The sequence below is a fragment of the Mesoplodon densirostris genome, chromosome 5 (genome assembly GCF_025265405.1).
Source record: "Mesoplodon densirostris isolate mMesDen1 chromosome 5, mMesDen1 primary haplotype, whole genome shotgun sequence".
Classification (NCBI taxonomy): Eukaryota; Metazoa; Chordata; class Mammalia; order Artiodactyla; family Ziphiidae; genus Mesoplodon; species Mesoplodon densirostris.
Window position 1 is genome coordinate 48,867,888 of NC_082665.1, and position 15,934 is coordinate 48,883,821.

General features: G+C 38.1%; 1 protein-coding gene across 25 annotated transcripts in view; it reads right to left on the reverse strand.

Annotated features, from left to right (window-relative positions):
* The window catches only part of ABI3BP (ABI family member 3 binding protein), a 457,010-nt gene that overhangs the window by 88,621 nt on the left and 352,455 nt on the right, over window positions 1–15,934 (reverse strand). For 15 of the 25 annotated variants that reach the window (XM_060098691.1, XM_060098690.1, XM_060098704.1 and 12 more), the window contains 14 exons: window positions 15,026–15,067; window positions 14,137–14,184; window positions 13,098–13,178; window positions 12,606–12,653; window positions 11,470–11,532; window positions 11,280–11,354; window positions 10,535–10,582; window positions 8,975–9,034; window positions 8,063–8,164; window positions 6,444–6,476; window positions 5,562–5,645; window positions 4,546–4,605; window positions 3,656–3,739; window positions 2,400–2,459 (listed from right to left, as the gene is read on the reverse strand). In XM_060098691.1, the coding sequence (XP_059954674.1) occupies window positions 2,400–2,459; window positions 3,656–3,739; window positions 4,546–4,605; window positions 5,562–5,645; window positions 6,444–6,476; window positions 8,063–8,164; window positions 8,975–9,034; window positions 10,535–10,582; window positions 11,280–11,354; window positions 11,470–11,532; window positions 12,606–12,653; window positions 13,098–13,178; window positions 14,137–14,184; window positions 15,026–15,067 (888 nt within the window). The remainder of the gene's footprint in view (window positions 1–2,399; window positions 2,460–3,655; window positions 3,740–4,545; window positions 4,606–5,561; window positions 5,646–6,443; window positions 6,477–8,062; window positions 8,165–8,974; window positions 9,035–10,534; window positions 10,583–11,279; window positions 11,355–11,469; window positions 11,533–12,605; window positions 12,654–13,097; window positions 13,179–14,136; window positions 14,185–15,025; window positions 15,068–15,934) is intronic. The other 10 variants (XM_060098713.1, XM_060098711.1, XM_060098708.1 and 7 more) reach the window with 5 other exon arrangements.

Genomic DNA, 15,934 nt, shown 5'->3' on the forward strand with positions numbered 1-15,934 from the left:
AAGGTTAAATGAGGTCATAAGGGTGGGGCTGTAAGCCAATAGGACTACTGTCCTTATAAAGGAGAGGGAGAGACATAGGGATGCTCACACATAGAGAGAAGGCCCTGGGAGGACACAGTAAGATGGTAGCCATCTGCAAGGCAAGGAGAGGGACCTCAGGACATATTAAACCTGCTGGTACTTTGATCTTAGACTTCCAGCCTCCATAGCTGTGAGAAATAGATTTCTGTTGTTTAAGCCACCCAGTCTGTGGTATTACAGCAGCCCTAGCAGACTAATAGAAAGGGAAATCAATTATTGTGCTCAGACTTGGCCAAACTGTAGTTAGGGATTTCTTCATCTCATGAGATAGTCATTGCCTTTGGTCTCTGTTTAGCACCACAAAAGGGAAACAGTTCCTGTAGTTAGTGTTTGAATATCTGAGTCTGCTATGGTAAACTTTAGGATATTGTTAGGCTTTTACTTAAATATGTTTCTAACAACCCTCAAGAAGCACGTGAAAAACTAACCCATACTTCTGTGGATGCTGAATAAAGAAAATATCTACTATGTGTATCAAATTATGGTTGCAGAAAAAGTTCCTAAATAACCAAGCAGCCATTACACAAATAGCCACAAATTGTTCTGATAATCTTGCTGAGAACTCAGCTTTGGAAAGATCTTGTGACTTCTGTCCAAACAAGAAGACTAGGTTAAGAGGCAACTTCTTAGTCTGTGGCATCCAGTAAACCACCTGTCCACTCTCAGTACAGGGAAAACTATCCAAGGATGGGAAGAAGAGACTTCTGATGCTCATTAAGAACAATACTAGTCTTATTCAACTGGTGTCATTCAAATGCATCATCACCAACAAAAATGTTTTGCCTGGCACTTAGAAGAATCAGGGACTCTGCCCCCTCTGGTTGCCTCTGTATATATCCTATGTTTTCATCTTGTTCACTCTCACCTATCCACTTGTGCAAATTCTGATGTGACGTCAAGGCCCAAACTCCTTCTCTGCTCTACTGAAGCCCACGTTGATTTTTCACTTCTTTAAGACTTGCTATAGATGTATGAGATGAGAGAATTTGGGGTCCCTCCATTACCAGTTAGGGAAGAACTAAAGATCAAAAGCGCCCATTTTGGATTATATGTGAGTTCAAAAATAAAATATATGTATTTCCATTTAAAAAAAAGAGCCACTATAATCAGTCTACACTTAATGTTTGTGTACCTAAGAAAAATCTTGAATTTGAAAAAAACACCCTGCCCTGTTTTCATCCTCTAGGATTTTCACACAAGAAAAGTGTTTGTGCTCAACTAACCTGCAGACTGAGAAGTATAACATGTCTCTTACTATCCAGAATTGGAGAGAAGGTTAGGTCTCTTCCAAACATGAACTCCTTGCCAGTTCTGAAGGGGCAAGGACTCTTCATGGTTCCCTCACTAGGGGGTATATGGGTTTACATGTTCAACCAGTGACAGGCTGCCAGGCTCCTTAAGCCAAGGGCCCTGCTTTTGTCTGGTGTAATCTCTGATGCATCTGAACTTGGAGTGGTTTTAAGTTTGTGTTGTGAATGACATGTCTGCTGGGATGTTTTTGGAAGTAGAAAAAGATAAATTTCTGTTACTTTAATGCTTCTGCAACTTACAGGTTTTTGAACAAAATCTTCTTTAAATTTTCCAAAGCTTGATAGATTTTCTTCAGCTTCAGGAAATGTTTCTTTCTAGTGTGAGAAGTTTGGCCCTACTATGCTACTGTATCTTCCTTTGTTATTGAAGATACTTTGGGGACACAGTTGACACATAAAATGAAGTTATTAATTCAGAGAGTCAAGATTGGTATTTTTTAACACATTCTCCTAGAATCCCCTGACTGCATTAAAAAGGTTAAGAATCATTTCTAAACTATGGTGGAGATTAAGGGGGAGTCAGATTCACCTTAAGGATGGGGCTTACTATTTAAACTTATTAGCCTTGATCACATTATCTGTTAGACAATTCACTAAAACCATATTACCCAAATGTTAACAAAACAACAAAAAAACCAGGCAGATAAAAAAGGCAGGTGTATAAAGGATGTATAAAGAAACTTCCCTGTCACAGTCTGGTTAGCATAGATCAGGATCAGGCACTCTTATAAATACATGAAATTTACCTTAACAGAGAACTCTGGTTGAGCTAAAAATAAACTGGCTTGAAAAAAATTTTAACTGAAAAAAATTTTAACTAAGTTACAGGGCAGGAAGATATCCCAAACTAGATCCAGGGATGACTCTCTTTAGAATAAGAAGTAACTTGCTTTATGCACATTTAACTCATAAGATAAAGAATGTAACTAAATGGCAACAGAGGGGAATGCGCAGAAGTTTGACACTGAGCAGAAAAAGTGCTTGCTGAAGGTCAGAAAGTGGCATTACCGAATGCTGTCCCTGGAGCCTCTTTAATAGGAGTAACTGCTTCAAGGACTGTGGCAGGAACTGACCAAAAATAACAGTAATAATAAAAAATGTTAAACATTTATACAATCTCAGAGGGATATAGTGTGTCTGCACTCGGTTACCAGTTTATCACTCAGGAAGGATTGTCTTTGTACTCAGATAACTGTCCCTGAGAAGTGTCCCTGAAGTTTCTCATTCTGTGATGATCCTAGTCTAGGTAATGTGCCAAAGTAGACCTTACCCATCTTGCTAAAAACTCATCTTTGGAAAGAGACGACAAGCTTTGCCCAACTGGGGTACTTAAGAGAGCAAGATAAAGGGTAGCCATTCAGCCTGTGGTGCAGCTGTATCCTTCCGTCTCATGCCCGGGAAAGCCTACCACGTATGGATAGTGATGATTCTTACATGAAACCCAAACTCCTAAGTCCATGAGTAAAAGTTCCTTTTCAGCTGGTCCTTTGAGCCCATTTAGCTACAGCAGCTTCAATAAAATGCTCTGATCAGCACCTAGAAGCTGACAGCCTTCATTGGTCCGAGAAGCCTGTCTCCTCTCACTGGCCTCCACACAGGGCCTGTCTTCTGAACTTCTTCACCCCACCCTCTCGCGCCCCAGCCATCCAAATCTATAGTGATTTCAATGCTCAAGCCCTTCCTAACTATTCTGGCCCACCCTGACTGTTTCTTTAAACCAGGGGTTCACAAATTATGGCCCATAGGCCGAACCTTGCCCATGGCTTGTTTTCATACAGCCCATTTCCATTTTTAAGTGGTTGTTAAAAAAACAAAAAAAAAAAGGGAAAAAAGAAAACTATACATCAGAGATTATTGAGGCCACAAAGCCCCGAATATTTACTCTCTTGCCCTTTATAGAAAATATTTGCTAACTCCTGCCCAAGATCTGTACTATGACTTATACAACTTTAATAGTTACCAAGAAATAATCTCCTATCTGCCCAAATATATGTTTAACCTATAGCTGTTTCAGTCCACTATACACATTCAATATATAAAGGATGGATAGAATTGAATGAGAAGCCAATGAAATAGACATTTAGAGAGAAGATTCTAATTTACAAAGGGGAAGGAATTCGGCTACCCGCTAAGACCTGTCCGACTGTGTTCTGATTGCCTGCTCTGGAGTGAAAGTGGCCGCTGGCCCTGACTTGCCCCTTCACTTTCTCTAGACTTCACAGGGATGGGCTTCAGGATTCCTCAACCAGGATCTACACATTTACCCAGTTCAGTCTGAGGTGTTTCAGGACTCCGTGTGGTTTTAGATTTGGGATGTGGATGATGAGTTCGTTGAGGCACTTTGGGGGCTAAAGGAAGAAAACTTCAGGTTAATAGAGTGTTTTTAGTTCCAGAAGCTGTGGATAGGATTATAGTTGTTATAATTTCTTGAATTTCAGGAAATTTTTCTTTTGAGTTTGAAACATTTGTCCATATTTGATGATTGCCTCTTTTTATCACTTATATTACCGTGAAAAACAAAAATCACACAGAAACCTGAGTTGATATATCAAGGAGATTCTCAAAAGGGATTTCCCAATGAAAAAAATTTCCAAAAACCTACTGAATTATTGTGATGGTGGGGAAGGGGTAGGGTGACTTTACACTAATGATGGTGCTTGTAACTTCAATTTACTAGCCTTGGACATATTTTCTATTTCACTCCTTACTGAAAAAAGACTGTATCATTATCTAAAATGGCAAAATAAAAACAAAATCGTGCACATAGTAAAAAAATATAGGAATTTAGATCTGCATAAGAATTATGTCACACCATAATGACTGTGACACTGTACTCAGTTTGGATCAAGGACAGACACTCCCATCCCTAACCTCCATTGATTGTGTCTGAAACTCAGTAACACAGAATGTGATTAAAAGGTTACATAGGGATGAGATGCCACAAATTCAAACGCATTGCCTTACAGATATGTATACTAAGCTAAGTTCATACTTGATTCTTTGAATAACAAATGAGTTGTTTTAATACTCTTCAATATATTAAGAAGTAATTGAATGACAACAGAGGATGACACAGAGTCTTCTGGTTATGCCAGTGGTGAAATGGGTCTGAAATGAGCAGGAGCAGATGCTTATGGACATAATGTGTCATTACCTACGGTCGTCCCTGGAGCCTTGGTCCTAAGAGTAACTGGTTCAGGGATTGTGGCAGGAACTGATCAAAAGTAAGAAAAGAAATCAAAGATATTTTTGTGAGTGCATGAAATGTCAGAAAATTCATCTTAACAGTAAAAATAATGCTTCGAAGGGGAAAAGGGAAGGGCAAGGATGGATTACACAAAAGCTTTAAAACCAAGAGGCAGGTGGGAGGTGAGAGGTAGAGGGGGTGGGGAGTAGGGGTTCACCCTAGGGTCTGCCCACCACACATAGAACAGAGAGCCAAAAAGAAGCTGAGACCATACTCGCTAAGTCCTTAGTGAAGAGAGTGGCATTTAATATAATAAGGTGAGGAACAACCTCTCAGTTTGTGGTATCATATTAAACTAAGCATCTTCAGTTCCAAGAATAGTAAAAGCATGGTCCTGTGTAGAAGTAAGGATCAGTGAAGCCCACTGGACCAAACTTAAGCTCTTGAGTAGATATCCCAGTCCCCTTTATTTCATCCTATAGAGGCCCATTCAACAGGAGTGTTATCAACAAGTCATCTTGTCTGGTCACCAGCTTCCTTCAGCACATTCCCTGTTTATCAGCCTTTGTTCCCTCAACCCTTCACTCATCCAAATTCTGCATTGATTTTTTTCCCTAATTATCCTGGATCTTTTCCTGCTCCAAATATTTACTATATTTCTAGCATATATCATTTGTACTATTTCAGAAATTATTTTACATTTGTATAAACATGCTGCTCTGTGTTAATTTCTACCTGTTTATGCAGGAACAGCTTTTGTTTATAACTATAGTACAAAATGTTTGGGAAATAAAACATAATTCCTACCTCTGATTTGTCTCACAGTGGCTAATATGGTTATGGGGATATAGAAGGGATTAATAAGAAGAATAGTGTTTACTCTTAAGAGATATATAAGGCATGTACCAATTATGTGCACAGAATTCAGGGTCCCAGCTGGGGTAGAATGCTTGGATTCCTTAAACCAGAAACTGCATATTTACCCAGTGTGGTCTGAGGTACTTCTGGATGGGGCGTGGTTTTAGGTTTGGGACGTGGACGACGGGGTCTCTTTGTTGTTGTTAGAGCTGAAGGAAGAAAAGTTAGGATTAATATAGTGCTGGTGACTCCATTACCTCTGAATAGGATGATATAACTGGGCTCTAAGCCTTCTAAAACTTGCCAGAGTTCTTTTGAGCGGAGACACCTTTGTTACTTTGGTTTGAAATTTTCTCCTTTAATATATTAACAGGTTTTTTTAATAATTGAGAATTCTCTAGAGATTAAAAATTATATTATAATTATGTTTAAGAAATGAAGATGAGGGACTATCATTTTCTTGAAAGTGTCCCTAATGAGAAATCACGCTAAACTGTGACAGCATGAGAGAAGTTCAAACCATCCTATACTATTCACTTATAATTTAAAACAGCTAGTCTTGGGCAAATTTTCCACTTGGTAATTTACTAAAATAACTACACAAAATTAGGTGCAACATCAATAAAGTAAAAAAAAAGTTATGTAGAACTTGAAATATTGAAAGTAAGATGCTTAAAGAAACTTCATGGTATCATAATTGACACTATATTTGTGGTCTAAATAAAGAATATACAGAGAATCACATTTAGCCCCCAGCTCTAACAAACAGTATTATTTAAACAGAGACTCAGATTGACATGATGCAATTACAAGCTGGGAGATGCAGCAAATAGATGTCTTGAATTAAAGTTTATACATATTAATGTTAGAAAGAAAGCCTTTTATATTTTAAGACGAACACAGCAATAGGATGACAATAAATTATGACATCATTGTCTCTACAGAACATAGATAAGTCTGACAACAAGTAAAGAAAGCACTTGCTGAAGGATGTACAGGATCATTACCTAAAGATGTCCCAGTAGTAACAGGTTCAAGGTCTGTAGCAAGAAATGATCGAAAGCAATTAAAAAAAAGAATTGTTAAACACATAAGAAAAGTCACCAAACTCTCTTGAAAATGAACTTCACTAGGGTAGTGTGGTTCTACTGCCAGAAAGCAAAATTTTCAAAGTTCCAAGGTGAGGGTACAAAGATATATGATATTATGAAATGGTTATACCCTTATTATCCCCACATGGTTACCTACAAGTATTGCTTTTTATATCATCTGATAATATAATGGAAAACTCTGCTTAGAAAAATCTTTAGGCATCTGTCTAAAAACATTATGGTTAACAACTGTAAGAAAAGAATGTGAAAGTATAATTTATAACACAATATTCTGGAAAACAAACAATTACATCTATAGATGCAATTGTTGATATATTTAAGCAGATATTGGTAATGAATAACCAAAATAGACAACGCTCTTTCTTGTTAAGAGTCCCCTTTGGGGCCTCCCTGGTGGCGCAAGTGGTTGAGAGTCCGCCTGCCGATGCAGGGGATACGGGTTCGTGCCCCGGTCTGGGAGGATCCCATATGCCGCGGAGCGGCTGGGCCCGTGAGCCATGGCCGCTGAGCCTGCGCGTCCGGAGCCTGCGCGTCCGGAGCCTGTGCTCCGCGACGGGGGAGGCCACAACAGTGAGAGGCCCGCATACCACCAAAAAAAAAAAAAAAAAAAAAAAAGAGTCCCCTTTGGAAAAAGACCAAGACCTCTGTCCAAACAAAGCCATATGAAAGAGCAAGATACAAAGGGTCATTCGGTCTACAAAACTTGTCAGTTCATCTCTCTGTTATCAGGACAGAAAAGGGCTGACGGGAGAGTATGCTGCAGCCAAGTGGCTCAAATCCATTCATTGAAGTCAGGCACTCAAGGTCCTCTTCACAGACCCATCTAAAAGTAGCACTGCTGACAATTTCTGAGCACCAGCCAAGTAAACATTGCCCTTCTCCTTTCTCACAATCAAGTTCTACTTCCAAGTCCTATCCTTCTGCTGTCATCCACACATACGGCACCTTCCAGCTTCTGTTTGTTATTCCTGCTCATCCCTCCAACAAATCTACAAACTGTACACATTTCAAGGTCCACATGACATTTATCAGCCCATGGATCTTTCACTTCTCTAAGAATTAACTATGTGTCTAATAGTTGGTAAAACTCAATAAATATGTTGCTTTTGCCCATTTTCCTTTCTATCCATATATGAACAGTTTCACACAAGAGCAGCTTCCTTCCTCAATGAAGCCAAGTCCCTTGTTATTTCTAAACTATTCCTCACAAATGCTAATGTGGCAGTTCATCAAATATGAGACTAATTGAACTAAATAGGCTAGGTACTCAACTAGATACGTTTTTGCTGAGCCAGAATCAAAGAGAAAATGTAATCGAATGGTGAGAGAAGCAATAAAATACAAGGTACCAAGAAGATACTAAGTAGCGTGAGGAAGTCACACGTATTGACGAGAGCACTTGTAACTTGGGCATCCATCCTGAAGGATCACAGGGTTACTAGGCAGAGAGTTACACTCCCACCACAGTATCACATCCAACAAGGTTCCACAGGTACCAGGAACCACATATTTACCTAGTTTGGCCTGAGGTGTCTCTGGGCTCGGTGAGGTTTTATGTTTGGGACGTGGACGTGGACGTGGACGACGTGTTCTTGTTCTTTGTGATGTTTTTGGAGCTGAAGAAAGGAAACTGGTTAATGTTGTCTTATGACTCCAGAAAAAAAGGATGATACATGGCTCTAGGTTTTATAAAATTTTGCTAGATTTTCTGGAGTCGAGAAATTCGTCTCTGGGGTTTGGAATTTTCTTTGTCATCCATATGCCAAAAAAAAAAAAAAGTTGTGGTGGGTTGTCTGCTGACAGTTCTTTTGAGAAAGAACATATAACATTATTTTAATTATCTGAAAACTTTACTGTTATTGTTGGTATCAGATTTTCAAAGAGAACCCTGATCCAAGAGACGTCAGAAGCACAGCATGTCTACATCACATTAGAGAGGGACCCAGGCTCACCTGCTTTGGGGAGATTATATTTAGAAATGACTTGCTTTAGGCATACATTCCATTAAACATTATTAGACTAAACACATCTCATTTCTTAAAATCATTGGTAGACCATTAAAATGCCTGGAATATCTTAAAACAACTTTCTTTTGATGGCCACAGAATTATACCTGATGTTTATAGGGCAGAGACTCCTAACTGCGTTTGGAATTCAGCAGAATCACTGGCTCTGTAAAGCTTTAAGAAAGCTGGATAATGTGGGTCATAGATACTCTGCACTAGCTTCATAGATGCTTATATTCTAACCAAGTGACTTATTTTAAACATCTTCAATACATTCAAAATGAAAAAATATAGTTGAGTGACCAAAAGGGATGATGAAAAAATCTTACAGAAGAGAAAACCCTTTGACCAACATAGTAATGGAATTGACTGGACAATGAACAGAAAATGCTCTTGCCTGAAGACATAAAAGGTCATTACCTAATGTTGTCCAAGAAGCCTCAGTTCTCAGAGTTACAGGTTCAATGTCTGTCGCAGGAACTGACCAAAAGCAATACAATAAACAATGGAGATTTAAGCAACATAGGAAAGGAAACAAAATTATATTGAAAATGAATCCTTTTAATCCTGTAATGTTTAAAAAGCATTTATGAACTCTGGAAAAAGAGTATTTCTTCTATAATAACTGGCTGTACTCTAGTGCCCATTTATCTCACAAAACAGCCATACCCCTTGCACTTTGCAACCCTGTGAGGCCAATGAAAAGTAGGTTTTTTGATGTTTAATTATATAATTGCAGCTGTATTGGAAACTTGGCTCCAAAAAAATCTCTTAGCTGTCTGATATGTATTTTAAATTACTCTGAAAAATTATTATGAAAACTTCTGTTAGTATTTGAAAGGTTTTCACCACCATTATTAATATATTTTTTTGAGAAACGGTGGTAGTGGTGAGAATTTTTAAAAATGTTCATAATCAGTCTGATTATTGGAGATTTGTGACAGTTATGCAAAAGATAACCTTGTGCCCTTTCTCCACAATAAAGGTGATACTCTTTGCTACAGTTTGTCCTTATTTATTCATTTATTTCAAATGGATACTTGGGAGATAACTATTCAAGTGAGGAACAGAGATGATTAAGAAAAAGGTCTGAAAAGTAATAATTCAACTTTTGTCTGAATAAACAGGATTCCTCTAATTCTCTAATATTCCGAAATGATTGAATTACACATTGGTATAAAATTAAGACTTATGACTACTTGGTTTTAAATTAGTGTCTCTATTTTTCAAGTCCATAAGATTAAATGTAACATTAAAATATCTTATCACCAAAAACTCTGTAAGCATTTATATGGAGATTGCCTTTTGCTGACTGTCCAAGATAACATAGCACAGAGTTGGTTTAAGCCACATCTGAGAACATCTTCTGAACTAAAGGAAAACATGGCATCCGGAAGAGACGGAAAGTGAGAACCACAGGACAAAACAATATTCAAAGCTGATTGCCTTCAAACAAAAAAGGAAAGTCCCTATTTTGTTTGGAATTCAACACCACAAGACGAATTTATCAACAGAAAGGTCCAGTTGCATTCGAACAGTATGGAATCAAGGAAGAAAGGACTTTTGCGAGAAAGAGACAATTTGTATTTTCTCAAGCCCCAACCAGCTTTTTCATTGTTCCTCTCCCACATCATAAATTATACATACATAAAAGCAGAGATTTCAAAAATGTCCTGGTTTGAATGATGGATGGAGAGAGCACCTGTGACTCTTGCCAACATCAAGTGCTGCAAGCAATCTGACTATCTCTGAAGATGATCAAAGAACAAAAAACATTCAGGGATTGTAAGCTGAGCAGCAGCTGTAAGAATGCCTAATTATATTAAAAAGGTCCTTGTTAAAAATAGTAAACAATTTTGGGGAATGAATGAAAAAGAGGATGAATGACAATTGTTTACACAAGAGACTACAGACAGTGACAGAAATGAGAGGGGCAAGTTCAGAGAAACATTGACCAAGAGGGAAGACATCCATCGTTACCTATGGTTGTGGAGGGTGCTTCATTCTCAAATGTAACAGGCTCAAAGACTGCACCATAAAAAATAAACAGATATAAGAAACAAAAGTAAGGAAAGCTAGACTTTTAGGTGCTCAATGATGCTTAATTCACAGGACACAGAACTTGGTTTATTCTAAATTTATAAATTGCCTTCTTGAGAGACTTACTTATTATGAGAGATGCTGTCAGTAAATTAGAATTTTATACTAATTGGCATCTTAGGAGAAAATGTCACTTGGAAAACAATTGAATTTTCAGAACTATTATATAATATCTTCTTATTTAGTAGAAAATCACTTAGTTAATAGGTACCATTTGAAAAGCCAATAAGGTATTTTAGAGAAAGCCAATCTCCATGTGCCTATAAAGGAAGAACACAGGGTCAGCCTCCCTAGTGGTACCTGTTAAAATCACTTTCAAAAATGTTCCAGATACAGAAAAACCAGGCTTCTATTCGTTACACACCCGAATGGAGAAGTCAGAACCTAAAACTGCTTTAAGAGTGGAATCTGTCAGACAATCCGATATAAAATTTGTTAATTTCCCAAACATTAAATTGTTCATTTAACACATGAAACACAAGTGTGGCTACTTTGAGAAGATAATGAACAAAAAAAAACATGGTATTTGGGTTTCTATGCTTTCATGATATGACAAACTGTAAGCATCTTCAGCAACATCCCCAAAGAAAAAGCTTCTTAAGCCAAAGCACTGGAAATTGTTTACCGGATTTAGGTGGTGGCGTATCCGGTTTTGCTGTGGTTTTGGGTTTAGGAAGTAATTGCTTTGGTGATTTTGAATCTGAAGAAAAAGGGTGCTATAATTAGTGTCATGGCAGAGCTGTGAATGTCAAGATTAGTGCTACTTACACACCATTTTCCTAGTTATAGATTAAGACATTGAAAGTAGAGATTACCAGGCTGGATTTGAGGTACATCTGGTCTACGTGTAGTTTTAGGTCTTTTGGATGGTTTCGACGCTAAAGAAAAAAGTATTAAGGTCACAGCTGTAACTGTCAATAATTAAGGACACATATGCTCAAGCAAAGATACTATATAAATTCAGTGAATATACAACAAAATTAATTCCTGGGGTGGGAAATGTGTCCATTCCTACTGATTTTTCTGAAAGAAAAAAGCCTCCAGGAAATGTTCAAAATGTGTCTCTCAACAAAAGTAAGGAGAACTATAAGCAGACTTTTGTCTGTATAAGTAATTTTTAAAATGACAAGTATAATAGTTCTGTTTCTTACTGGATAGGTTTTTTTTTTCTTTTCCCCAGTATAAGAACAGTAAGGTAGAAATCTGAAACTTGCTTAGTAGGAAATCTGGAAAATAACCCATAGATACTTGAAATTATACAGCATGTTACATGGCTATTCATTTCTGGAATTTTCTAAAGTAAACCAGTGACAGATTTACTGTGAATGCTGAGAAATTATAATGAAATAATTATAATCAAAACAGCATTAGGACTGAAAACAATAAAACCAGCTTGAGACTTTTAATATTCTCAAGTTACAAAGACCATACTATTTTTATCTTGGACCCTAGACAAAGAACAGTGTGTGTGACTTTGGTTATCAAAACATCCTCAAAAAAATTCCTCAGAGAAACAGAAAAGCTGAAGGAGCCATTATTTCATGCAGCTGTTTAAAAGGGGGAAAATCTTACAAGTTGAATGAGTAAAGCAATGAAATGGTAATCATGACACTGGAATAAAACATTGCCATTTGCCAAGTCCAGGATGAGCACGGAAGTCCCTGAGAAAGAGTAGATGGTTTTCTCTATACAAGGACACATGATGGGAGGACAGAGGGTTTCTGGAAAACCAGGAAGTTGTGTTCAAAACCATGGACTTTCCCTGAATTAGCACACAGAATTCTTCTAGAAGTCTCCTATCTTCAGGCTCTTCAGACCCAGATAGGAAAGGTAAGGGAAAGCATGGAACAAAACTGTGACACTGTGTATAGAATTGCAGTCATGCCTCGGCAGAGAGCAGGAAAAGCAAAAGTGACAACCTGGGAAAGCAATTGGAGGAGACCAGAATTACCAACTGTGGGCACCAAGGGCTCCGGTTGTACCGTAGCAGGTTCCAGAGCTATAGAGGCAAAAAACCAAAAATACTAATTATGTCAAGAAGTGGCATCTTGAGGAAGGAAATATTACTCTTCCATCTTTACTTAAACCATGTACTTTTTGTGAATGTGATTTTCCTTTTTATTTTTCCCATCTGCCCCTCTTCTCCCGATTGCTTTCCCACATCTCATCTGCCATGAATACGCATCTTGTGTAAAATTTTTATGGTGCCCTACTTTAACGATCCACTTAGTGGTCCAGCTTACTGCTGTGTATACTTAATAACTACAAATAAAAATATAAACGTATTCATAAAATGTGAAGTTAGAAAGTATAGATCCTTAAATATAAAAATCAACTACACTGGTTCCTAAAGCCCAGCTATTTAGGTGGTAGGTAGCTACTATATCAGAAACTACCATATTCCACTTTCTATGTTAATTGGAACCCTGAACATCACATTTACCAGGTTTGGACTTGGGCACATCTGGACTAGCTGTGGTTTTAGGGCGGGGACGACGACCTGGTCGTTTGGTCTTTGGTGGAGCTGAAGAAAGAAAATCAGCTAGTTAATACACGAACGGTGGCCCTACAAACTGACCATCAATACTACGTGTATCTTAGAAGCACATTTAAGCCCTTTGATTTATTGCAGATATGTATCCTTCTGTTTGCAACTTTCTATCATTATTTACCCAGTTAAATGAAGTCTTGAATAATGGATTTTTATGTTATTTTTTGCCAAATATTTATAAATAACTGTTCAAAAGATCTCTCTATTCTATTTTGAGGTGGAAAACTCAGAACTTTGTACAGCTTGGAGAAGACAGTCTCATTAAATTTTTGAAGGTATATGTTCAACAGGAACATGAGAAAAGTTACTTTTAGAAGCCACTAGGGATAAAAACTAAAATTTATTTGGCCTAAGATTCAAAAGGAAATGTTTTTCGCTTAGCATTTAAAAATCTGCAAATCAACATGGGGTGGGGTGGGGGAAAGGGAGGGGGGATGAGTTGGGAGATTAGGTCGGACATAAATACACTACTATGTGTAAAGTAGATAGCTAGTGGGAGGCTGCTGTACAACACAGGGAGCTCAGCTCGGTGCTCTGTGATGACCTAGATGGGTGGAAAGGGGGGTGGGGTGGGAGACAGGTCCAAGCGGGAGGGGATATATGTATACTGATACATATATAGCTGCTTCACTTCAGTGTACAGCAGAAACTAACACAACATTGTAAAGCAATTATACTCCAATAAAAAAAAAATCTGTAAATCAGTAACATGTGCAAAAAGGCTTTGAATCCTCAAATTATTTCAGGGAAGGCAACTTTTAAAGAATGAGATATAATTTTTAGACTATAGGATTTAAAATTTTTCTCCAAAGGAATAGAGAACACACACACACAAATGGACATTAATGAAAAAATCCATTAATGTGAGCCTGTTAATAAAGATGCCAGCAGTCAGGAAAAGGAAAAAAAGGTAGGTCACTCACTGCATTACCTAATGTTGTTGTTGAAGGTTTAGTTCCCAGTGTTCCAGGTTCTAAGACTGCATGAAAAATGATCAAGAAGGAATCAAAATCAACAGAAAAATGATGAACTTTAGTAAAATATGAAAAATGTTTAATTTTTAAGTACTAAGTTGAGCAAACGTAAATGGTGAAACTTTTATCCATATAAGAAATTCCTTTTTTATGTAAATAGATTCCTGTGTTTTTAGACAAAATGAACAAAAACGCAGCTGGTCAGTTAAGTTTGGAAAGAGAAATGGGAAAAAAAAAAAAAGGCATGACTCTCATTTGGAAGATGTAAATGCAATAAAGTAACCAACAGCTCATGTTATGAAGGAAAATGTGAATAACTGGCTAAGACAGCACTAGCAGAACAGTTCTTGCTCTCTTGAAGAAAAAGAAGCTACGTAGACTGGGGTGCGTTTTTATATTTCTCTCATTTAATGCATTTCCTAGTGACACATCAGGATATTTAGATCTGGAAAGACCATAATGCTTTTCAAGAAAATCTGCAAATGTTAGAGTTTTGGAAGTAAGAAAAACACCTCTAAAAGTGAAAGCACAAATATGTCCTGGGGAAGCCATGGTCCTCTATGGGAAATAACCAGGTTAAAACAAGCTCAGGACATGGTGCTCAAATATAAGGAGGGACAACAAGGAATGTGACAAATCAAAATCAGTATGGCTTTCATGCCTGTCTCAGAGCTTCCACTTAAGCACAGGCAGGGAGTTTATCTTCTGGTGAAAATGGCCGAAAGAAAGATCTGAAGGACAACAGAGAAATAATTTTTTGAAAAGCCAAAGCTAAGCACAAAGTTGAACATAGAGGGTGTGGAAGAAAGAGAATTCTTTTTCACTCACTAAAGGAAACTTCATTACCTATTGGCGGCTGTGATGGTGGTGGAGTCTCAGGTTCCAGGGCTGCAATAAAAGCAAGTATTATCAAAGGGGATGCTGATGAGCACCATTTAAGCTACAAGTTAAAGGTCCTTTACCATAACAAGTGTGCTCTCATTGGTGAACCATCAGGTTCTATTGGCTTATGAGATAAAGCTCAATCAGCCTGCAGCCTCTCCACAAACCACAACAGAAGAAAGAATAGAGAATTCTAACTTTTGTTGTTGATTTTTAGCTATTTTCCCCACTACTGCTCCTCGTGCCTGAGGAGATATTACATTAAAGGAAGTCAGTGTAACCTCTCAGAGGTTGTTCACCTGCCATTTTATTTTCATGCAGGACAGTAGTCGGTTTCACCCAAGAAAATGGGAAGAGGCAACAGACCCATCAGACCTGTGACCGTGCCTGAGCTCTGTTAGTTTGGGATGATTTTCAGCCTGACTGGATCTGATATTCTTTCACAAAAAATAGGAATGGAGGGCTTCCCTGGTGGCGCAGTGGTTGAGAGTCCGCCTGCCGATGCAGGGGACACGGGTTCATGCCCCGGTCTGGGAAGATCCCACATGCCGCGGAGCGGCTGGGCCCGTGAGCCATGGCCGCTGAGCCTGCGCGTCCGGAGCCTGTGCTCCGCAACGGGAGAGGCCACAACAGTGAGAGGCCCGCATACCGCAAAAAAAAAAAAAAAAAAAAAAAAAAAATAGGAATGGAACTTACAGTCTAAAAAGGGCCACAAGTGTTCACACGGTGTTCCCCGTATTTACTAGTATCTATTGCTGGTGAACAAATTGATTTACACATGAAATTTATTCCATTTAAATTATCAAATCAATAGAAGTCAGAAAGTAGTCTCAGATTTCATCAAATGCTGAATAAATTGAATAACAATATTAT